At 35.1% G+C, this 24,363-nt stretch overlaps 1 protein-coding gene and 1 non-coding gene across 3 annotated transcripts; both read right to left on the bottom strand.

The window, feature by feature from the left end:
- Positions 1–2,289: 2,289 nt before the first annotated feature.
- LOC126053556 (5S ribosomal RNA) lies at positions 2,290–2,408 on the bottom strand. The gene has a single exon (XR_007510379.1). It is a non-coding gene; the product is annotated as a 5S ribosomal RNA (ribosomal RNA).
- Positions 2,409–3,648: 1,240 nt separating this feature from the next.
- LOC110381768 (serine/arginine-rich splicing factor 4) lies at positions 3,649–5,874 on the bottom strand. Of its 2 annotated transcripts, none has more exons than XM_021342176.3 (4): positions 5,624–5,874; positions 4,910–5,208; positions 4,231–4,421; positions 3,649–3,828 (listed from the first exon to the last, which is right to left on the bottom strand). In XM_021342176.3, the coding sequence occupies exons 1-4, from the start codon at positions 5,758–5,760 to the stop codon at positions 3,703–3,705; spliced, it is 753 nt and encodes a 250-aa protein (XP_021197851.2). In that variant the 5' UTR covers positions 5,761–5,874; the 3' UTR covers positions 3,649–3,702. The 2 variants fall into 2 exon arrangements, with proteins under 2 accessions (XP_021197851.2, XP_021197843.2); XM_021342168.3 differs by having other exon boundaries at positions 4,910–5,211; positions 5,624–5,873.
- Between the last annotated feature and the right edge of the window lie 18,489 nt (positions 5,875–24,363).

Below are 24,363 nucleotides of genomic sequence, written 5' to 3'. Positions count from 1 at the left end.
GTGCAGTATTATCAGATTTCTATCAAGGTTAATATAGAGCAAAGCCTCCGTAAAATAGACTTTAATTTCAAAGTAGAAATTATTCGTTCCGTATCCAAATTTTCAAATCCAAGCTCACAGCAGGGCTTTAAAGCTGGGCGGCATTAATTTGGCAAAATCGAGCGACATTTCACGACATTTTGGCAGATGTTAGCTTTAAATCGCCATCGTAATTGATTGGACCGAGATTTGCACTTTTTTATTTTTATTTTTTTGTCTAAATCATGACTGGATCAGTTTGGCTAATGGCTTAGGCGGTACCCGTCTGACTTAATCGTATTGGTACAAGATAAATGGTATGCGATCTTTGAATGGTTTATAGTCAAAGTAAATAGGGACAGATGCAAATGATGCTTGGTACCTATCATTTTGCATATACGCTTCTACCTATTTAATAAATTACAAAGAAATTGATGTTCAAGACACCTAAAAATGTACGCATATCGAAAAATCTGTAGGCGCTTTAATCTTTAAGACATACACCACTGTTTTTATATTTCATTAAAGTTGTCTCAAAAATGCATCAGTGTGTTGGCTTCGGCCCCACGTTCAATGCCCTAAGTAAGGGACTCCATAATCTCTCGTGTATCATTGAGCAAATAAATAAATATTAATATAAAACCAACTTATAATACAAAATTCACTAATTACACTCCATCTCGTTTACCCAACAAAATCCACACACTTACCATAATTAAATAAACCTTAACATCTAGAAAAACATGTCAGATGAAAACGCTAACATTAGATAAGAATGATTCAACTCCGACTGTACTGTATTTATATCAAAATAAAATGCAACCAATTACATTAAAACGAAAGTCGGGCTCTGGAGTTGAATGCAAATATAAAAAGGAACCCCCGAGCCCCCGAGCCCTCTTGCACCCGCGGACCCCCGTGAACCCACGTGAACCCCCCGTCTCGTGGGTAAACATCGGGGATGAATTAAAATTATAACGAGTACCTCCACTTATTTATGCATGTAAAGTATTTGGTTTCTTATGAAATATAGTGATGGAGCGGAATTTTAAATTATGGGGCAGTCAGCGCTTTTCGGGGTTAAGTATAGACCTTATATAGGATATATATAGGACTTAGGTACCTTTTTTGGAGGATTGGGACTTCCAAGAAATACTTGGCATTTTAAAAACAGTTAATAGATTTTTTCATCCCACCATCTCGGAAAGTGTTGTTTTACCCTTTGATATCTGAGTGCAAAAACCGTTTTTAACCTCTAGAGCGGCAAAGTGATTTGAATTTAGAACATCGTGTGCAATACTCCATTTGTGACAAACTTGATAAGACTTTCCAAACAAATACATATTAAACAAATAAAATACTGCTTAAAGTAATTATTCAATTAATTAAGTAATTTTTATTATTGTTTTTACATAGATTTTTAACCTCGTTTCATTTTTAAAATGAGTTTTCAAATAAATGAACTTTAATAGGTACTTTTCACCTTGTGCTCTTTTGATTCCCTCGCTATCGCTCAGGATTCTAATTTTGAAACACTCGCTACGCTCGTGCTTCAATTTTAGAATCCTTTGCTTGCTCGGTCATCAAAATGGAGCACGCGGTTAAAAAGCAACTTTGCACTCTTGTATAACAAATAACTATTTTTTTTATATTTCACCGGAATGTATCTAAGTATCATAATCAGTCTTGCCTGCAAAATCTAGAGCAATTAAAAATCTAATTGATTTTGACCAAATATCCTATTGTCTTACGATCTTTTCGATCCCTAGTTTATTATTTATTTATTTATAGGTAGGTACTACGAGACATCAGCCCCCACAATTCTATTTCAATTTCCCTTTTTTTCTTTCCACGCAAAAACGCGCCACACTCAAGATGCATATACCATATTGCGTAAATTTCTAGAACCATCTACTAAGACATCCAAAGATTACTGTGGTAGAATTTAAAGCAGTGTATTAACTATTCATATTTTATCGACATGTACCATATTTGCAGGCCTATCTTGCATGTGTCGTCCCAAGAGAGTGGGAAAAAAACACATGTGTAAACGCGTATTTCCCCTCACTATTTTTTGTGAAGGGGTGAGATTCGGAAAATGTTTTGTAACACTTTTATCTGTGAATTTTTCGTAGATTTATTGATTGATTGAATGCGATTTTTGAGTATATGAACACTATGACAAGGCAAAATATTAGATGTACCTATAAGAAGCTCCGTATCTACATACAATGAAAATTTAATATTCATATTGAGAAAAAGTTAATAAAAAGTCAACGTCACGCGGTGTTCCCAGGCGGTCACCCATCCAAGTACTGACCGCGCCCGATGTTGCTTAACTTCGGTGATCGGACGAGAACCGGTGCTTTCAACGTGGTATGGACGTTGACAATTGTCGCTTCAAAATTAAGGTTCATAATATCATGTAATCCAACGGTATGATGCTCTTTTAACCTATTTCTACGACACGGTCTATTATTATTTTTTACAGAAATGGACTTGCTCACACAAACAAATAGCCGTAATTAGTACGTATTAAATTTATAAATTACCAGGAATTGTCAACACTCCCTTTTTTCAAACATTTATAGAGGAAACATAAAAAGTTCGCGTGACACAAATGTATTGAAAGTTAATAGGGAATTAACCGGAAAGGGCGTTCTAAGCGGAAACTATTATTTTTGATAAAACAGGAGGGGTTTAGCAACAAGCAAATAACGTTTGAAATGCTGACAATATAATTTTGGTCGATTAATCATGCGTAATAAAAAGGTTTACTCTGATGACTCATCTATCCATACTTTAGGTATCTTAATTGATAAGACATTTTGTACCCAAATTTATAAAAACGTAGATAAACTTTTATGTTTTGACTTTACCTTAAAAGTTATCGAAAGAAGCGAATTTTGATTACATGTGGTTTGAAGGGGTATTATATCTTTGGTGCTAATTAAATGATTTTAATAATAATCCATCGGAAACAGTTTTCTCGGTGCTCGAATTCTATAGGACCCGGCAATATGTCTCATTTATATAAAAATACAATAAAATACGAGTGTAACGAAATATCTCTCTTAAAATGGACACTTTAGAATCAATTCCCATTCCCTCAACACTACTAAATTAAGAAGAAAAATCCACATTAATAAGAATCGGAGGCAGCCATAAATTTATCCATAATCCGACTGGATACAAGCTGAGTGGGGGGACTAATGGCTCGTCTAAAACACAGCCAAAGTTTTAAATTAGTACCGAATCGTGGCCTTATCGCGCGGAAAATTGACGTGCCCACGGAAAAAAATCGCCCTGTTTATAGACGTAGTTTCTTGATGGTGAATTTGTGAGGGGTTTAAGAAATGTAGCTAGTTTTGAACAGGTAGTTATGTTTATATAGGTATCTGTAGCAAGCTAAAGCGTTGCCTTAAAACTCTTCTATACTGGCCTTTAGGACCATGACGGCGATTTTTTTTAAAGGGCCTATATCAGTTTAGTAGGTAATTCTTTCTGTCTTTTACATGTATTATTTAACTTTAGTCTGATCCAGTAGACTCGTTACTATTTTCATGCGTGTGTTACAATGAGGAAGACCGATGCAGCAGTGAATTGCATGAAGTAAAATAAAACAAAATCTACAAACCAAAAACTAAGTAAGTATATTGAACTAAAAGCACTAACAAAACAAAGTCACGCGGCCTGTATAAAGCCCAGCTTCTTATAGAATATCAGCTCCCATCGCTTCAGCTTCGCTATGGGCGCATCGCTGTCAACCTTCTTGCTCCTCTTGTATTTCCTGAAGAAATCCGCATCGACCTGGTGAACAAGAATCATCATCATCATTGTCATTATCATCATCGTCATCACCATTATCATTATCATCATCATCATCGTCATCATCATCATCATCATCATCGTCGTCGTCGTCATCAGACAACGTACCTGCGTTTTAGCAGCCTCATTTACATAAACGATTTTTATTTGGGAAATGAGACAACAGCTATGTAAAAACAAATGCACACACCTTGCCTCACACAGCTAAATTATGTTCCATCTTTCTCTTTATCATCCCTTTCTATTGACATGCTATAATTTATTAAGAACCAATTTGGTATCTCTCTATCCAAAAAAACAATCGCAAATTCAAAACTCTAACAGAATGTATCTACATCTACTGCCTAGTAAAAAACCGTTCACAAGGTAAGATTCAATTCCCACCTTGACTCTCTGATCCACAGTATCCCTGGTCCCAGTTACCGTGCTAGCAGCGGCCTCGCTTCTATTTTTGACCCGGGGGTAGAACAGCCACCTTTTCGACCCCAAACCGTCACTCTTGAGGATCTCCTGTATGCGGTCCTGTCGCTTTTTCGTTGCCAAGTATTTGGATGGGTTCTTCTTGTGTTTGCTTGCTGTACAAAAATGTTTGTAAATAAGGATATTTTTTGTTTAATTTATCAAAAAATATAGTTGTATCCAGCTGACAGTTTGATGGATTAGATAGCCTTTTAATGATGTTTTACAAAAGCTTCGTCTTCAAACTTTTTATTTACAGAAATCCAATTATAGTGAAATGAAGGTCAGCTTTCATATTTTGCTACAACTTTTTGAATGGAATCTCGAAAAACTCGACGGATTGGTCTATCAATCTTCGGTTTTATAAGAGTCTTGAAATAAGTTGAATAGCCAACATACCGATAAACTTACTTAACCAAGGCGTTATAATTTTATTGGGGAAATAGTACAAAAACTAGCACTTATACATAGCTTACTGAAGGGTTGACCGATAAGATTCTAATGAATAGAAAGTTAGCTAAACATGTCTATCGACGCGCGCAAGCCAGTCTTCTTAACAATAATTAATTAAGGAATGAAAAAAAAAAGGTAATAAAGAACTCACGAGAAAGATACAAAACTCTGAAAGCATCCAGAAACCCAGGTTCCTTATAGTTCAGTTCTCGTGTCCTTGTTCCAGAGTGCGTGCGACTTCGGCTTCGACTTCGACTTCTAGTTCTTGTACGGGATCGAGATCGGGACCGTGTTCTGGTCCGCGATCTGGATCTGGACCTGGATCTGGACCGCGACTTCGATCGCGTCCTAGAACGCGAGTTTGACCTCGACCGCGATTTCGTCCGTACATTGAGACTTCGAGAACGTTTTGAATCTCTGCTTTTGCGCTTTCGTTGTTTTGATCTACTCCTTCTGAAACGAATATCCATTAATGGTAGCCATTGTTTTTTAAATCAACTACTATCCTGCTGCTGGGCAGATATCTCATTCTGTAATTTATTTACACTCCTCCTTCTGTATCCGTCGTTGCAGCGACTGATATCTATATACAGTTTTATGCTAAGAAAATGTCACACCACCTGACACCTCGATGCCTTGCCAACAGCCTCCAGCTTTCGATTCCGATATCTACGCCTACTTGCCACAAATCGCAAGACGTTGCTCATAAACCAATTACGTACTAACAAGGTGAAAAGTCAGTAGCACCGTCATCATCGAACCACATGATTTTGAGCCTACAGTAACTACAACCTTCAATGTGCCAATAGACCACATATCTACACTTACAAAGAACTAAGTTCTTAAAGAAGACCTATCGTCGTACCTTCCTCTTTCCCGATCCTCAGTCAAACTGCCGAGTCCATAATACTCGCCAAAACCATCTCCATGATCAGGGTATTCCCCCTCCGGGGGTCGCATAGGCGGGAACGGCGGGGGGTATGGGTACCCATAGCCTTCCATCTACAGCTCAACACCATGCAATACAAAAATTCACAAATAATTTATTAGTAATTTTGATTTGGACGCTGTCACTGTCAAATTTTGTTTCTTTTTGGGTGATGGTACCTGTTGGAGGTTGGTGTTCTTTGTTTGTAAATGGAGTATGGCGGCCTGTTTTGTGTTGAACTAGATCTTCTTTGAATAAACTCTTGATGGAATGTTCACGATGTGTCACGGATTCACTGCTATGTGTTGCTTTTAAATGATTTTGAAATGTTCAAAATGTAGGAAAATCATTATAAATGAAGACGACAAAATTCACAAAATGATTTGGAACAAAAAGTTGCTCTCTTCTTCTCATTAATCGTAACCCTTTAAAAATTCTTAGCAATTCAAGCGCCTTTGAAAATTATAAATCGAAGTTTTCCCCAAAAAGTCATTAGGGCACACCATCAATACGATAATCTAACTTGAAAAATTTCAAAAGACGTTATTATCGCAAAGAATTACGACATTTCGCGAGGTCCGAATCGATTGTAATCGAGTAAAAAGTTCTCGAGTAACTTATCGATTTGGAAAGAAAGAACAATTAAAGAAGTAAGATAAATTAGGAATCGATGAATGCTTAATGGTTCCCTCCATTAGAGGGTTTTGAGTTGGTGGAAAAGTATTTTTTATTTTTTGAGAAAATTTTTAACTACTCCCCTTTAAAGTTTGAGAGAGAACATAGATGTAGAGAAAAGCGATACGACTAGTTAGGTAGGCACTAAAACAAATTGTTATACATGGCCCTGTACACAATCTATCAGGAACATAAAAAACTTTGTTTACATGCAATCTAAAATGTATGACACTTATTTATTAAACTAGCTTCTGCCAGCGGTTTCACCCGCATCCCGTGGGAACCTCTGCACGAACCCGGATAAAAAGTAGCCTTCCTCGATAAATGGGCTATCTAACACCGAAAGAATTGTTCCAATCGGACCAGTAGTTCCTGAGATTAGCGCGTTCAAACAAACAAACTCTTCAGCTTTATAATATTAGTATAGATAAGCGAGTGATAGGGAATGAAGTTACTATATTTTTTTGTTATCATAATATTGACTCATATATTATCTATAATACAGTTTCAAGTCTGTCAAAACTTCTCCAACAAACATGATTTCTTTCTACCTCCTAAGTTATGCCACTTCTAGTAGCCCTAACTCTTGACCAGGCAGTACAGTGTTCTTTAACTCGGCTGCTCAGCGGTCTTATTCTTCACTTACTTTTTAATATTCCGCAAGTTTTCAGCTCATTTAGATTTTATACTAAGTCTACTTTGTTATAACTGGCCAGTATGGCCGCTAGTGGGTTTTAAAGTGCATTCTATAAAGTGGAAATTAGTTTATATAAGGCAGTGAGGATGCATGATTGCCTTCGTTGGTATAGTGGCCATAAGCTTGACTGGCGTGTTTGGGTACATTTTAAGAAATGTTTATAAAGTAGCCTGTAGTTTGCAAGTCGGTGGCTTCTAGAAGACCATGATAAGCTGTTGGTCCTACGTATGATCTCTCTGCGTACATAATATTACTCTGAGTAACTACCTGGTACATTACATTAATTCATTAGACCTCCTTATTGCCCTGGGGAAGGGTTTTTCTTTACTTAGAATAACACTCAGATCCTAAAGGACTGTTTCTTGTAAATTAATTAGTTAATGCTAGTGCAAGATTTATTTTTCTTTCTAAAAGATCACTGACAACAGTAGGAAATAGTATTTACATAAAAAGACATAAGAAAATATCAGCCAAAGGTAAAATAAAAAAAATGACATGTAGCTGACCCCAACATATGTATGTAGTTTGGCAGATAGTTAGTCGAGACAGTTTATGTTGAAGGCGTAAAGTCAGCCGATACCTGATTGGTGTAATGTGCACACTATCATACATCAGTCTACCTACTGATGAAGGCCCCGATCTAACTAGCACTCGCCAGGCCTGAGAACGATCATACTAACTCCAAAGTTTGCAGTCTGCAGAGAATTGAAAAATGAAAAATGCCATTTAATCCACGTTTCCATCGATTACCTCTTTACACTCCAAGCCACTGAAACAAACCCAGAATGTATGAACTACAAACGCATATAGTCCTCATTACGCCCCAAATGTTTAACAGTTTTCATGAAACGTAAAACTTACTTGAAAAACTGGTAAATATACTGAATTTAAAAGTAAATAAGCCGTGTTTTACCCGTCAAAGACTGCTAGATTTTTTTGAGTGGCAGCAAAATTTTTTTTTTTTTGCAAATCGTACTAATTAACTGAAAATAGTTGGTACCTGTCGGGGTAACCTACTTTTGGAGTTAGTAGGGTTAACAGCTTTTATTTTAAATGTTTTGGATAGTTTTTTTTTCATATTAAGTAAATAAGTAATGGTTGGAGATACTCATAAATACTTGTGAAATGTATGGAATCAAAATTGATTAGCTTGAGACGTCAAAAAATTTAGAATGAAATGTAAAAGTTAGTAATACACATGTTGATTATGCATAAGTATCGCCCGATGCGAGGTCGGTGTCGAATCATTGAAAACAAATTTACTCGGAAAACCTAACTACCACATTCAGTGAAAAGACAAGGCTTTACAATCCTCTTTCGGCGTATCAATAACCTTTCTAACACATTAATTTCAAATCCTTAAAAATCCTCTTACCCGTAAAAAGCGTATGGATATAAAACGTCAAGATAACATTATTATCCCATAAAGTCTGTATAACGAATAGGTTCTCAGGTGTTTTTAATATTCTAGCTAAAATGTACTGAATACTTCAATCAAAAGATTGTCATTACTATGATTAAAGCTTGCACGATTGATAAAATCTCACTACTTTGTGACGCGTAATCAACTTTGAAAATCCAACGAAAACCCCTCATCCAAGTCGAAAAAAACCGTGCGATTTTAAATTAAAATATTAGAGCTTCAAACTCATATTCTCAGTAATTTCGCAGATGGCAACCCTAGATTTTTCCTATTTGAATATAATTTGTGCAGTGGACGCTTGTTGATTGAAAATGAACCGTGTACGTAAAGAATAGGGTTGAATTTCGCAGTGATTGTGTGGTTAACAGTTCTTCATAAGTATTTGGCTGAAATCCGGCGTCATAATATGGCCGGCAGGCACATGACGTCATGGACAAGAGTGACGTCACTTCGGAACGTTTGCACTGTTTTGATATTTTGCTGCAGTACGCCAGTATGTTGGAGTTTTCGTAATTTCCCCGTCTAAAGGGAAACTTAATTTTGTTTGTGGTTTGGCGCCATTTTCGCTGACCGATGTGCGATTTCTGTTTCAAATGGTTTCGTGTGGATGTTTAGTTACGAATGTTTTGCGGTGGCATGATTCTGTTTGTGTGAGTTGTTTTGTGATAGTGCTAAATTGGATATGGTTGTATTGTGAATATTAAATAAGATATTGTGGATCTAATACTGATTTTATGTCCTTATTCTTGGGCTTTATATCACCTTTTTACCTAATTGGTTATATAAAAAAGTCGAATTATAGTCACGGTTTGTTTACATGCTTACCTACAGTAAATTTAGTCAATTGTGTCCTTGGAAGACCTTTCTCTTTTCTCGACAAGGAAATCTTACATTGTACTTATATTACCTTCTTATGGAAAACCAAAATTGAACACTCGCTCTAACTTTCCAACAGCCAAAAAACTCCTTTATATTCGAAAAAATCTAATAATATCAAAAATTCTCTCCATGATTTTTCGGTAACCCCTGTAAATTAGTTTCGCTAGTACACGCCCGCGGGTTCCCTTGCATAAAATTTAGATTTTCTGCCGTCATCTCAAGGGGACCATATAAAGTTTTTCCGAGATGAAAATGCTTGAAAAGCTTAAGACGGTTTTGTCATATCTACATATGTATAGTCGTGAGGGGATTTTTTGTTTGAATTTTGTGTCTTCCTGTTCTTTTTTCGACAATATGGTTTTTGATTGCTGTGGTTGATTCTCAAATAATTCGTTTATTTTTTTTATCGATACTAAAGAATACTTATTTTCAAATGCGAAGTAAATGGACATAACAATATATTTAGATAACTGTCCTTTGGTTTAGTAGGCGGAAGGCTAAGTTGCCAAAAACACAAAGTATGCGGTATTTCAGAAACTTTCACTAAGTGGTATTAAGTACCTAAACAACCAGCTTTTTTTGCAGGCACAATAGTTTTCTTTCAGATTCTTGACTAAAACAACAGAATTTCATAGTTTTTCACCCATCCATGATCCGACCTGGGCAAAGTTCGACACTGATGAAATATTTATACATACATTCAAACATAAGCCGACCTCAACATAGTTTGGGAAAAAGGCTCGGAGGATTTAACATTCAAACATAAAAAAACACAAAACCAAATACTTGTTCATTTACAAGATTTCGCACAAATCTTTTCATCGTGTACACTTGAAACCCGCGGAATATCTTTGAACCGCATTTCTATAATAAACTTGATATCGACACAAGTCAAATAGAAATCGATCCGGCGACACATCAAACGATCTTCTCGGAAAGGTGTTTCGGTTAAAAATGGCGCTAGTGATGTGACTCGGAGAAATTTATTGGCGGATATTATGTCAAATTACCGTGGATATTGTGTACTTACATAAAAGTAAGTTGATGTTGCTTACTGGAGTAATGCCAAAAATAGAAATATAGGTACATGTACCAAAATTAATAAATGCATTCTGAAAAGCTGGATATTGAAATATGTAGGTTTAAACTAAAGTATTTTTGTGCAACTTTTTAATTGAATGTTTCAGCATAGGATTACAGTAATATACATAAAAGTAGCAGCAATAACATTTACCAAATGTTGTTTAATGTTTACTTTCCTTCATATTTTACATGCCAATTTTTCCAACATTTGACAACTGAAATCTCACACGTCACAAGAAAAGTATCCGCACATTTTCGGATATCACATCCCAGCACTAGCCCAAAAATCGTTCGAAACGCAAGGACCAAGCGAAACAGGCAAGATCGACGCTCTTCAACTGTTCGAGCACATTTTTAAAACGAGACGACCTGTCAATGGTACTTAGTACCCCTGTTAGATTCACTGTCACGCGAAAGGTGCTTGGCGAAAATTATTTTCGCGGAAGACGGAATAAAAAAGAGCGTTTTTTTTTTACATTTTTGCATTTTGTAGTAGGTATGGGCGGATATTTTCGGATATTTTTGTTTAGAAGCATCGTTGTTATGGTTGTTGAGTTTCTATAGTGGATTAATTCAATAGGTATTCATGCATACAAGAAAGTTTTTAATTAGTATTAGCTTGAGAGAATTTGAAAAGATTTTAGATACTTATTCTTATTTTTTCTAAAGAGTATGGGCACACCGGAGCGGTGGCCGGTCGTGAAAAGGGTGTCAATTGATAGCCCTGGTAATAAGAAATAAATTTTACTGGGTGCTATGCCGTGGTGGATTATTTTGGAAAACAAACTTAATTACCTACTTTTATTTTTTCAATAACTGAATTTATAAATTAACAGTAGTTAGCGTAAGTTTTTGACCCTACTGTAATTCCTATCTCATTATTACCAAAAGTTTCTTTTAATTAAACATTTAAACTCAACAACAAGCAGCCTACATTCCCTGCATTCGAAAACTCCAAGCCGTTTCGCCTTCCTTGTCGAAACTCGAACGCGAAAGTACCCGGTAGGCACACGAACTTGCCACTTAGCCACACTCAAGCGCGCACTCCCTAATGACGCGACTCCGTATTGTACCAACTTTTTCATCCGGACTTGCATGAATATGGACTCGGACGCCTTTGTATATATCCCTCCTTCCTAGCAAATCTGCAAACTTATTCATGCACCTTTAGAACCTCCACGCATTCGAATTTCAACTCTATAGTTACTGCTATAAGAGTATAGGCCGTTGAAGACGTTGTCGAAACTAAAGTTTGTTAGCAGGATTTTTTTTTATTTATGTTTTACGTTATTTTTACACGAGCCTCGTCCTTTCAACGCGGTCCATTCACGCTTCGGAGTATATAAAGAATCTCGTTCTAATTGAATCTTCATTACAGCTCGAAAAGGTTTTCTCTATTTCGTGTTTTTTGAATTTAGAATTTGGGTTAGTGTTTTTTTTTTGGTTCTGTTATATTCAAAACAATAAATAGAGGTTATGAAAACAGGCTGTTCTAACTTACGAATTACTATCTGCCTTGATCTGCTATGTCCTTTATATTGACCATGATATAAAGAAAAAAGTTAACTTCCTAAAATACTATCTGACCCGGCAAACTGTACCTCTACAAACAGCTTAGAACCAAAATAAGTCAAACCAGATCAAAGAGACTAACGAACAGCAATTCATTTTCTCTTTCTAGTTATAAGTAGAAGGAAGATGTCCCAATTAACCTTCTTTCTTATCAAAATTACTAGGTACACATAACTACTCGTTGATATACTTGTACCTACACTACACATAGAGGGCCATATATCATGCGTTACTCAGGTGATTCTAAAGAAAAGTAGTAATGTACGCTAAGTATATTGTTAGAACAAACTTCACCTGAGACTTACTTTATAGTTAAGAGTTTCATGTAGAACTTTTTATTTTCTACAGTACTTCTACTTCACATAGTTGAATGAAAAAAATTAAAAAATAAATTCTGGTTTCAAACTACTAGCGTAGTCAAAAATTGAATATTTTTAGTTGTCTCTCGAAATGATCTTTGATATTACAATAAATGAGAGTGGGGGAATGATTTAGAAGAAAGATCATCATACTAATGTTATAAATCAGAAGAGTTTGTTTGCTTGAACACGATAATCTTAGGAACTTCCGACCGATTTCAAAAATTCTCACAGATAGCCAATTTATGTGCTCAGTAGGTAGTCCTTACGGAATGTTACATTATACGTTATATATTATATAAATAATGTAACGCGACTTGTTATATTATTATATGAAAATCATACCACTAAAATTCTTGCTAAAATAAAATTCTCCGAAAAGTAACATCTGTATTTCCCTACCTTATTTATTTACCTAACTCACGAGACTATCTCCGAAACATCTATTTAGCTAAGCCGACACGGCTCACCGCGATAATAATTTTCTCTGTTAAATCTGACATTTTCCGAGTATCTGCCACTCGTCCTCTTGTTAGTCAACCCTATTATAAACACCATGCCATGATATATCGCGATATATCATGATATATCATTAGCCGAAAACCTCACAAAATGCGACGCAGCTTACCTATGCTTGACATTATCATGTAAATAGAAATTGCTACTGGTTGCTCTATGTAAATTTTTTGCGATAATTGCATGAGGAAAATTAGGTTACCTATTCAAAATGAAGGTAACATTTATTATTCTTTTTGTATTTTGAATAATGTTACAAAATGTGTTTAATGCTTTTGATAATATAAAAGTAGATATGTCTGACTGCCTATCCGTCGCGTAGTATAAGTTTCTTTTTAACTGCATGCGGGAAATATGTAGTTTCTTCAGGACGGGTGAATCCGTGAAGCACAGCTGGTAATTTATACGTAAATTCTGATGAAAATTATCTTTTCAAAATAAACGATCCCATACACTTTATGTTTATAAAACCCGATTTTCCTGACATTGCAACCTTCACACACCAATCGCGCAACCGTCGCGATTCCCGTCTCACACATAAGCCCACAGGATTTGAATATTTTGAATACAACCAATATGTTTGTTGTTACATACGATGATGACGTCACAACCCATGTCACACTAACAAGGCACCGTGATACGACAAATTGTAAACGTCTCTTATTTAAACAACCACTTTACAAATACATAAAAATCAAGCGAAATTCAACCTTATGTCGGTGGAGTAAGGTTCATGGGCCTAAGCAAAAGGTATGCGTATGATGGTTTAAAGTATTTTGTTGTTTGACATGGGATGGAGTCGCGATTCTGAACAAATAGCAAGGATTTATGTTATTTGCTTAATATTTATATGTTTGGATGTATGTTTGTTTGTATGTGCTTTATTTATCATGCATTTCCGTAAAGAGTTTACCATGTGGAGTACGTAAATTATGACAAATATTTCAGTAGAGATAAAACCCCTTTAAGTTTGTAAAGGCCCAGATTTAACGTGCATCTCCTTTTAAAAGCAACACGTTCAAATCAACATTTTTCAATCCAGAATCCTCTGAGCGTTTTTCCCAACTATGTTGGGTTCGGCTACCAGTCTAACCAGACACTAGTTTTAGCAAGGGGTGGTTAAACTAGTGTCAGACTTACTGGCTTCTGACTACCCGTAACGACTACCAAGGATCCGAAACACAGTCATCAACATTTTTCAATCCATTTCCACAAATATCTTCATGAAGGCGCATTGCGTGCCAATTTATTAATTAGTTACTCTTTAGTACATCAAAGCAATTATTTCTGACACGCAATAACATTTTCACTTTGAACAAAGAAACATTAACGTTTGAGGAAAATAAATAAATTATGTAGGTAATATTTCGTCACGTTTATCTCATTCGAAAAGGAAAAAACAAAATTATTATTAACTAGCGTTTTCCCGTGGTTTCACTCATGTCCCATGGTAACTACTGCCCGTACCGGGATAAAATGTAGCCTATGTTACTCGGGAAGAGTGTAGCTTTCAAGCAGTGAAAGATTTTTTTTAAATCGGTTCGGTAGGTTCATAGCCTTCAGAGTACAAATAAACAAACAAGAAAATGCTCTTTATTATATTAGTATAAACATATTGAAAAGCTTTTGTAAAAATAATAATTTCTTTACGATAATAAACCTTTTGCTATGGTTTGGGCACAATAAATAATAACTATTTCTGAGAAAGCTTCGGATTGCTTTTAATAACCAGAAATAAGCGTTAAATTATTATTATGCAATATTCACAAACGAGATAAAAAGACGAAAAAAAGTTTTGTTTTGTTTTTCTTTTATCCATGTGAATAAAAAATGCATTGATGAAAATCAGCTACCTGAAACTTAACCGGTTTAAAAAAACAAGAGAACATCCATATTGTATATTTTTTCACAATATTTTAAACACAGTTAGTCAGTTCATATATTAATTATATACTATTATACTATGCAAAAATGTTGTTTGATCAAATATTCCTTTTGTTTCTTTATACTCGACTTATCTTCCATTATTCACGGCTTAATTATCGCGTAACGAAACAATTGTTTGCAATAACAATAAATTAATTGTTAATACGATTAATCATTGCACAATGATGTAATTTATATTAATTAAGGAAACAGTGTGAGTAGGGGTACCATGGTTTTGGGAATAATTGAGATTATCCTGAGACAAGTTTTCTTACTTGTATTTACTACGAACTAAAGTTGTGATTCTTTGACATAAAAATAAGTAAAAGATAGTGTATCGATTTAGATTAACCTCAAATAACAACTTACCAACTACTAATATTAACTGATGTTAAATCGCATCGTCTTTTACATATCAATATATATTTCCTAATAAGGAATCAGCCAACGCCATTCTAAATGCATTCAATGAAACCAATACATTTAACAATATGTTATATACCTAAACAAAAACCTAGATTCCACCACACTGGGACCACAGGATTGTTCGAAGATTTGCCGAGTCCCTGGTAACTCTGGTCCGATGTCTAAAACTAAAAAAAGGTACCTAACACCACTACAATTTCTGAGTACCCCAACCACATGGTCACACTACAACCGATGATGGATAGCTACATTCCCAGCCCAGAGGTCCGGGTCCACAATAAATCATTACGGGTCCAGCCTACGGACCCGGCGGCCCGTAAAAAAGTAATTTCTTCATCACGGCGTTTTGTCTCCAGTTCTCTCTTGAGCAAGTTTAACTAAGAATTAATTAATGGAACGCAACAGGTCGGATGTTGGCTGTTTTTGGATGTACAATGAATTTTGGGAGAAAGAAACACTTAGTAATATACACAATTTAATACTATAGGTACTTTTTGTTTAAAGTGAAAAAGATGGGTATAAACGAAGGCAATAATAATTAATATTGACCTTGAAATTTGTCCTTGACCTTGAATAAATCGAAGCTTTTTCCAAAATGAAGAAAAATGCTAAACAAGCATCTAGGATTTTCTTTTCTACCAATAATTACTTCAGGAAGATACTAGTGTCCATTATCTGATTAAACTTTATCAAAGATGTTTCTGATCTTAATTCCACAGAGACGCACAAAATTAAGTGAACTTTCCCAAATCACTTGGGTACGTTTTTCCCATGAATCCCCATTTTAATGAACGGTCATCCTGTATATCCCCATGGATGTCCCGAAATGGCGAAAATTGCCCTTTTCAGCACAATTTATGATGAAAATTATTTTAATAAAGTCGATGGCAATGATTTACACCACAACTTTTAAATTTTAATATACTTCAAATAAACTTGTTTTCATATAAACCTGCAAAGTGAATTTTAAATGCTTTATGAGTTCATGTTTAAATATTCAGGGTGTTCGAAATATGTTTAATTGTATGAAAGAGATGAATTGAAAATGTGGGAAAGTTTTGGAAACTGTTATGGAATTTTTATTTAATTTGATTACATTATATATATTTTTATAATAGTTTTAAGATTTCAAGACTCACACGAATGAATGCGAGTATTGCGAGTTCAACACTTGATTTTTGCTGGACCAATTTTGATAAGTATTAGATACGATAGCTAAGTAACAATAAGCACAGTCGCTTTGCACGTAAAATAAAGTACTTGAACCAAAAAAGCCCTTGAAATAAATATTTAAATCTTTACCATTACATGGAGATTTTTACATTCAAAGAAAAAAAATGTTAATCCACTAAATTCATAGTACATAACATTAGTATTGTAACAAGATTCCGTTAAATAAAAAGGTCGCTGGACGGACACTTCGTCTGTCTTATAAATCACGTTACATCTCTCCTTGCAAACTTTTCAATTACAAGCTTTGAGCGGGAATCTGTCGTGGAAGTGAGTGGGGGGAGATGCGGCATTTTTGAGTATGTCAAGTGTCTGAAAAGTGGAGGCAGTCGCTCTTTGTAAAACACTGGTACTTGGCTGCGTCTGAGTAGACTGGTGGGACCAACACAGTTGGACCAAAAAGATGGGCAGATGATGATGATCTGAAAAGTGTTCTGAGCCAGCTTGAGTAGGTTCACAAATAAATTAATAAACTAAAGTGTCTTCTAATTTGAGCAGTAGAATTTTAATTTTCTTATGTACTTTTTTGGAATACAATAAAGAAAAACATGTAAACGCTATTACTTTTAATTTAAATTGTATACTACTTACTTCAAAAGTAACGCTTTCTGTGTGCCATAATTAGAAATAAAACAAGACATATAAACGCCGTTCAGAGCAAACTCCATTTCCAAATACCGCATCCACTCACCACAAACATTCTCCCATCCGAACTTACAAGACTCCGTAGCAATCTCCAGAAACATAGCGGGCGAGCCTTAATAGAAATTTGAATAAAATCAATTTATTTCAACGCAGCCCCCGCTTATCGTGCCCTTAATAGATTGCTGTTTGGAAAAAATAAATGAATTCAACTCCATATAAGTACTTGTCCTTGTTACCAGTTTTTCGCGTGTATGTTGACTTTGTTTTAACGAGAAATTTCGAGAACGTTTTATAAGATGTTAAATGGTTTAGCGATGATTTGATTTACTGCTGTGTGTTAAAATGACATGTTTAAGGAAGTTTATTGTTGTTAAACTAATCTAAGAGAATACGTTAGACTCAATCAAATGCTTGCTACAATGTCTAATTATCAACATCAGCCTCTTCTCATATAGAGAAGGAATGAACACTGAGTCAGCGATCCAAAAAATACTTTATGCCAATAATTTACCAAGTTTAATCTTTCGCCTGTTTTCTAAATTGTATTCAAATAATTCTAAACCACATTTCAATATTTATAGTTTATTCGAGAAACATCTCATACTTCAGCAATTACTCAAATAAATAAAATATAGTCTGGGAGCTCGCCAAAAAAAATCACAATCAAATAAATCATATCTTGATGAAGTTCTAACTCTCATTGTGTAATATCAATCATACATACATGTCCTGTTTCTCATCCATATGTACTGACATAATTAAAAAGAAACATGTTTCGTTTGTTTGCAGCCTAAAAGGTTCCAAAATTACTGAAAAAAATCGAAAATTCTTTCACTGTTAGGAAGCTCTCTATTCCCTAGTAGCATAGGGTACAATTTTTCCCAATACGGGAAAGAGTTCTTTAGGACGCAGGTAAAACCGCGGGGAAACAGCTAGTATAATATAATCAAATACTCTGAAAACTTGATAAACAGTCTTTCGAGTAAACATATTATGTCATTTTTCATGTGTTACTCGTCGACATTCAAGGTCAAGGTCACTGGCAATGAAACGATATGTTCTAATAAATCAACTTGGAATTAATTCGAAACGTGTCCAAGTTCGGTATATGATATCAGCTGGTTTGTGTATGAGATATCGTATATGTATTATGTAATAATCTCGAAGATCTCAACATCATATGTCTTTCTTTTGCTAATTTTATGAAAAACACTGCATCTTACAAGGTGATACTACTCCTCCCACTCCGATAGAAAGATAACCATAAAACTACCTAACCCCATTAAAAACGTATCTTAACTTCATCCGTTTTGTCATGAATTATCATCATCATCAGGCTTTTTACTATTCCACTGCTGGGCACAGGCCTCCTCTCACACAGAGAAGGATTGAGAATTAATCACCACGCTTGCTCAATGCGGATTGGTGAAAGCACATTTCCATTGATAATATTTTGCTGAGCAATAATTTTACCAAGCATTATTTATTACAGTACATAGATGTAGTGGTAGCTTAGCTGTTCATTTAAACAAAAATAAAATAAGAAAATTTTGCAATGTTTCTACAAAACCGAGACGCATTTAGACTTCAATCAGGCAAACAGAAGACATAATCTTGGTGTAAAATTACGTATAAATTACAACAGATGTTTAGAGAACTCGCCTTCCCACGGAACGAGTGGCTTGCCCATTCACTACAGAACCCTAATTGAGTTTCGACAGCTATTTATTTACGCAAACGATTATCTAAATTGCGTTAACAGCATCTGCTACTTTTCGCACCCGGCTCTTGGCCTATCTCAAGGTCGCATAGAGTAGTTTGTTTTGATGAAATTAATACTGCATAATTTTAAAGTTATTATGTATGCTGTCTTTTAAAAGTTCTCACAAAGCAACAAGTATTTCAGGATGAAAAAAATGGCAGATTAGCAAAGTATTTGATCAACTAACTAAAAATAGTTTTTGCATCTCAAAGTATTTTTTACAAGTTTTTTTTGAGTGGTAGTTATACTGAGTTTTGACTGAAAAGTAAACTTACCAATCAATTAATTTATTATGTAAGTACCTATGTACTCTGAATCCAATTGCGATTACCCACTTACGATATTGATGACCGTGGGTAACAATTTCTAATGCTCTTCCCTATTCATTAAACATCCACTTTTCCCCTTTCCCAAAAAGAAGAAACACAAAAAAAATAATCAGAAAACAATCCAATTATCAATCGAAAACAATTCTGTAGTCTCTTGGGCACCATTAAACCGGTTCCTTACGCCTCTGTACCTTACTTACTCTATGGCATTAGACAAGGAGCTCGCAGTAAATTGTGCAAAGCATTAGAACTGCAATTTGTGTATTGTTCAAGTGGGGGGCGTGAACCCCACAGGGTTACTTGAACCCCACGACACGAAAGTTATTGGTTCTAAGAGTAGATGCACACTACAGACTACCGTACGTACTAAACAGTCAGCCGACAGTTGACCTGAACTTTTTTTTTAACGACTTCAAAAATCATCATATGACCCCTCCCGCTGTCGTGTTCCGTCGTAGGCCTTTTATTTACCAGGGCCGCGGTAACTCTTTCGAACAATCCCGCAGCTGACCTAGGTTAGCAATTTTTTTTCGCCTCGTCTTCGCTCCTCTGCCTCTGCAGCTGAGGATGGCCCAATGAGCTAGTCTGTTTCGTTGTTTGGTCCCAAATTTGAGATTAAAGCCAATTTATAGAGCAGTAGTTTGATCATTTCAAATTATAAGTAACCAATATTGGACGCTTTGAATCCAATGTGTGGCCGCGGCATTAAAGAAAATCTTGATTCCAATAAAAATCAGTCGGTCTTCGGCTAAATACCTGATCTTTGTAATGTGCGTACTATCATTCAACTTCATACTAATTTAAGAGCCCAAACAAACTATCGGCCGACTAAAAGTTTGCAGTGTGCGTTTACTAAAGGGTGTCGGTATCGGTAGAGGTCACAAGTGTTATGTGTTTGAGATGCAATTTTATGGCTGTTATAATGTATTGTATGGTGCTGTTAGTATATATTGTAGTTTGTATTATTGCAATGGCTACTTTGACGTCATTTATCTAGACTGTCGAAATGTATTCGGATAAATGGGGACAAAAATATGTTCTTTTTTTCTACGACTCTCATTTTATGCAAATCCGTATATAACATACTCTTTGTAAAGCAAAACAGTACTTAAAATATATACTGAAAAAAAAACAATAAATGAAAATACATTATAACCTACCTTATTCGAAAAACTGATTAGATGGAGTTCTCCTATTGCTCTTTAATCAGAGAGATAATAATCAAGTATTATATATACCCCATTATTATTATATGAGGACCAACTCAATTGAATATGAAAGCATTGAATTGAATTTAATGAAAAAGAAAATAATATTCTATAAATACACTATGACCAGAAAATATAAGACTTTTATTATTTTATCATACTCTTTTATTTATATAACAAATTATTGGACACAATTTGGCCAAATGTACCAATACAATATATTGTTATATATTTTTAGGATATGTTACCCAATTTCGTACTGCATTGTATGTTAGGGCTATCAAACACTGAAAAATTCATTATTTCATGATTTACAAAAGTCTTAAAATAAACTGTGTTTTCATAATATTTTTTATTGATGAAGCTTTTTGGTGATACAAATGTCATTTATTTATTTTTCTTGAAAAGTCATGATAAACCATATTATTACAAACCTATTGCCAAAAACAGTGCACCAATTTATAACAACTATTACACTAATTGTCAAATAAATCAACCACATTTCTAATATTCCCTTCTCCCCACCCACAGCCCTACACTTGCAGGCAATATTACTAATACACATATAAGCGATATCCACTTATTTGTCTCGACGCGATCACGTGCCAATTTTATAGCATCGCCACTCGTAAATTGAAATTGCGGCCCGTTCTCTCGACAGTACGGACATTGTTGCTGATGTAGTGTCCCGAATTTTTCGGCCAGCAGTGTACGTTTGGCTTCCGTGTTGTTTGTGTTCTGAGTGTTAAGTTGTTAGGATTTTTTTGGGCTATTGATTGTTTATTATTGAAAGTCATAAATAAAAGCAGTAGTTATTAAAAATTGAGCCTACTCTGTCCAAAAATTTGGAAAAAAGTTTATGATGAACACCCAAAAATGAAAAATAACTGCTCGAAATAAAATTCGCGTGCTGATTGCTATAAAGCAAAATATAATAAAGAACTATGCGATTTATTTGTACCGTTTTAACACTTCTGTTATATATAATTTACACTCACGCAAGTCGAGTATTAACTATAATTTTCTTTTTGAAAAATCGTCTGAAATTAGACAGATCTTAAGATAAAAATAGTATATCTTTTTTCTAAATCTTTTTATAAAATCTGAGTAGAATGCACCTGGTATCATCAAGGACAAAATCGTGTCTTTCAGATATAAATATAGATTTAGTTATAGTAAACATCTGCCTAGCCTTTTCCCAACCACGTTGGGGTCGGCTTCCAGTGTAACAGCTGAGTATCAGCGCTTTACAAGAAGCGACTGCCTATCTGACCTAATCAACCCAGTTACCCGGGCAACCAAATACCTCGTAGTAAGACTGGTTGTCATAGATATATGTAGCATTAGATAAAAACTATGTATTCGTTTTTTTTTTTTTTTTTAAATCTTTTATTTTTAGAGGCTTAAACGCTGCTGCGTTATGCCAGCCTCGTAAGGTTTGCAATTAAAATAACAACTATTACAAAATCTATGTTCCCAGTTTATTTCTATTTTAGCATTAAAATTGAAAGTTTCTCGTTCAAGCGGAAAAAAACTGTATGAAAATGTCACGTCACACAGAGTAGCGTCGGGCTTGCAGGTGACGGGAACATTCGCCTGCTTCGAGACATTACACACATGTCGTTTTATTAAGAACGCATGGTTACCTTCAACTAGGTTTTCCGTCAGCTGCAGTGTGTGAAAAACTGAAGGAGAATGTTTTAAGTTAGCTTAAGTTACCTGAAGCAAATATTTTTGGCGTAAGGAAAAATCTATCCAAGAATCCAATTTGCAGGCTTTGTAAAAATTCATAATATCTGCACGATGTCAATTAAGTAGGTAGGTACTGAGCAATGCAATCCTAGATACAAGAATTTGCAAAAAAAACTGTGTCAATACTGTATGTTTATTGCTGTAAAAAACACAACTTTAGCATAAAATTGAAAGTTTCTCATTCAAGCGAAAAAACTGTAAGTATGAAAATGTCACGGCACGCAGAGTAGCGTCGGGCTTGCAGGTGACGGGAACATTCGCCTGCTTCGAGACATTACACACATGTCGTTTTATTAATACGCATGGTTACCTTCAACTAGGTTTTCCGTCAGCTGCAGGAAGTGAAAAACTGGAGGAAAATTATTTAAGTTAACTTCAATTGCCTTAACCATACAGATATCAATATTTTTGTCGTATGGAAAAATCTGATCAAGACATGATACTGTTACCATAATTATTGTAACTACAGACACGCACAAGTCCTTAACCTATCTACATGAGACATAAACCCAATGATCAAGATTTTTTTTTATGTAGACAAAAAAGGTTTGCAAGCTATTGTGAAAAAATCATAATATCGGCACACTGTTAATTATACACTAAGCAATCCTGGGACGAAGAATTGGCAAAAAAAATGTTTCCATACTGTAAGTTATACCAGATTTATATTATACTCTGTAATCATTTAACATTGATAACAATTCAATAATTATAAAAACCGTCCACAACGACACGTGTACCAAAACTCCCCACATCTCCCCAACATACGGTTAACTGAACTAGTGTTTAAAAACAATTTAAACTAATATCGTTTAGAGCTTAGAACCGCAGCATATTGGCACAAATTTATTCACCCTGGACGCCAAACGGTGGTTTAATTCCCCGTTAAGTTTCTTCAGGGGAAACGGCTGTTGTGTGTGTTTGCACCCTTATGGGATCGGGTGTTGTAGTGTGGTTTTAATTGTAGTGTACATTATTTACCTATATTGTGTTTAGTTACATCGCTAATTATATTTACAAACTTTTTAATTAGTTTCTGACTTTTATTTGTGAATTTTTTTCGGCTACTGATTTCAAAATGTTTGAACTGAATTTTTAACTTTTGAGTATTAGGTAACCTTCGATATTTATTTTATGTTAATTAAGATAATTATTGCAGTTTTAGTTTAACACACAATCGTCCTGAATCCATCTATTTTTAATTACTAATCTATTAACACGCTGTGCTTGTTGCAAGTTCCTAACGCCAGATGGCCTTTTCCCATGAGATAAAGTCTAGCCTACCTTCCACAGTAGCACACACAACAACCAAAAATCCACCAGCCCAGAAACCTCACAATAAGCACTTAGTCTAAAAAAAACTTCACCCACTAAAACGTTAGAGTTTATATAAAATGGCACCCATTCCCACTGAATCGCCGTGAGACGTTGACAAACCGCTCAGGGTGAAAAAGATGTATTTTTCCAAGATAAAATTCGGGGTGACGGGTGACTATAAATTTAACTTCGAACCACACTAAGGTGATTTCGTCCTTCAATATAAAAAAAAACCGGCCAAGTGCGAGTCGGACTCGCGCACGAAGGGTTCCGTACCATTATTTAAAAAGAATATAAATATTTATAAAATTTAAAATTACTTATATCACGTTTGTTGTATGGGAGCCCCCAAAATATTTATTTGATTCTATTTCTCAGTATTTGTTATTATAGCGGCAAGAGAAATACGCTATCTGTGAAAATTTCAGCTCTCTAACTATCACGGTTAATGAAATACAGCCTGGTGACAGACGGACGGACGGACAGAGGAGCGAAAACAATAGGGTCCCGTTTTGGTACGGAACCCTAAAGCGATTTAATACGTAATTCTGTATATTTGTCAGGTTAATAAGGTCAATTTTTTTTGTATGAGATTCTGATCGGTTTTGGTGTAGATTATTAAGTTGGTTTGATATTATCTTGATTTATTATTGAGCTAATCATTGCATGAAATCTGATAACTTTATCGATGAGATTGCTTGACACCTGTGTCTGCCTTTTGAAGAATTATTAAGTGTGGAATTTTTCTGCTCAATGAGAACGTGCGTCTTGCTATTGAGGTGAATTAAGTCAGTGACTTTTGACCTATAAAGTTCATACAGTTGTTCCCTTTTTCAACTGTTAAATTATAGGTTCTTCAAGAACAAATTGGTGGTGTT

Source organism: Helicoverpa armigera, chromosome 6, assembly GCF_030705265.1.
Source record: "Helicoverpa armigera isolate CAAS_96S chromosome 6, ASM3070526v1, whole genome shotgun sequence".
Classification (NCBI taxonomy): domain Eukaryota; kingdom Metazoa; phylum Arthropoda; class Insecta; order Lepidoptera; family Noctuidae; genus Helicoverpa; species Helicoverpa armigera.
This window is presented reverse-complemented; position numbering and strand designations above follow the sequence as displayed.

Excerpts from the sequence above, each read along its gene's own strand:
- LOC110381768 (XM_021342168.3), bottom strand. The coding sequence starts at position 5,760 with ATGGAAGGCTATGGGTACCCATACCCCCCGCCGTTCCCGCCTATGCGA. Across the intron at positions 5,212-5,623 it reads GAGGATCGGGAAAGAGGAAG|AAGGAGTAGATCAAAACAAC; the intron begins GTACGACGATAG and ends TATTCGTTTCAG. Across the intron at positions 4,422-4,909 it reads CAGAGTTTTGTATCTTTCTC|CAAGCAAACACAAGAAGAAC; the intron begins GTGAGTTCTTTA and ends ATTTTTGTACAG.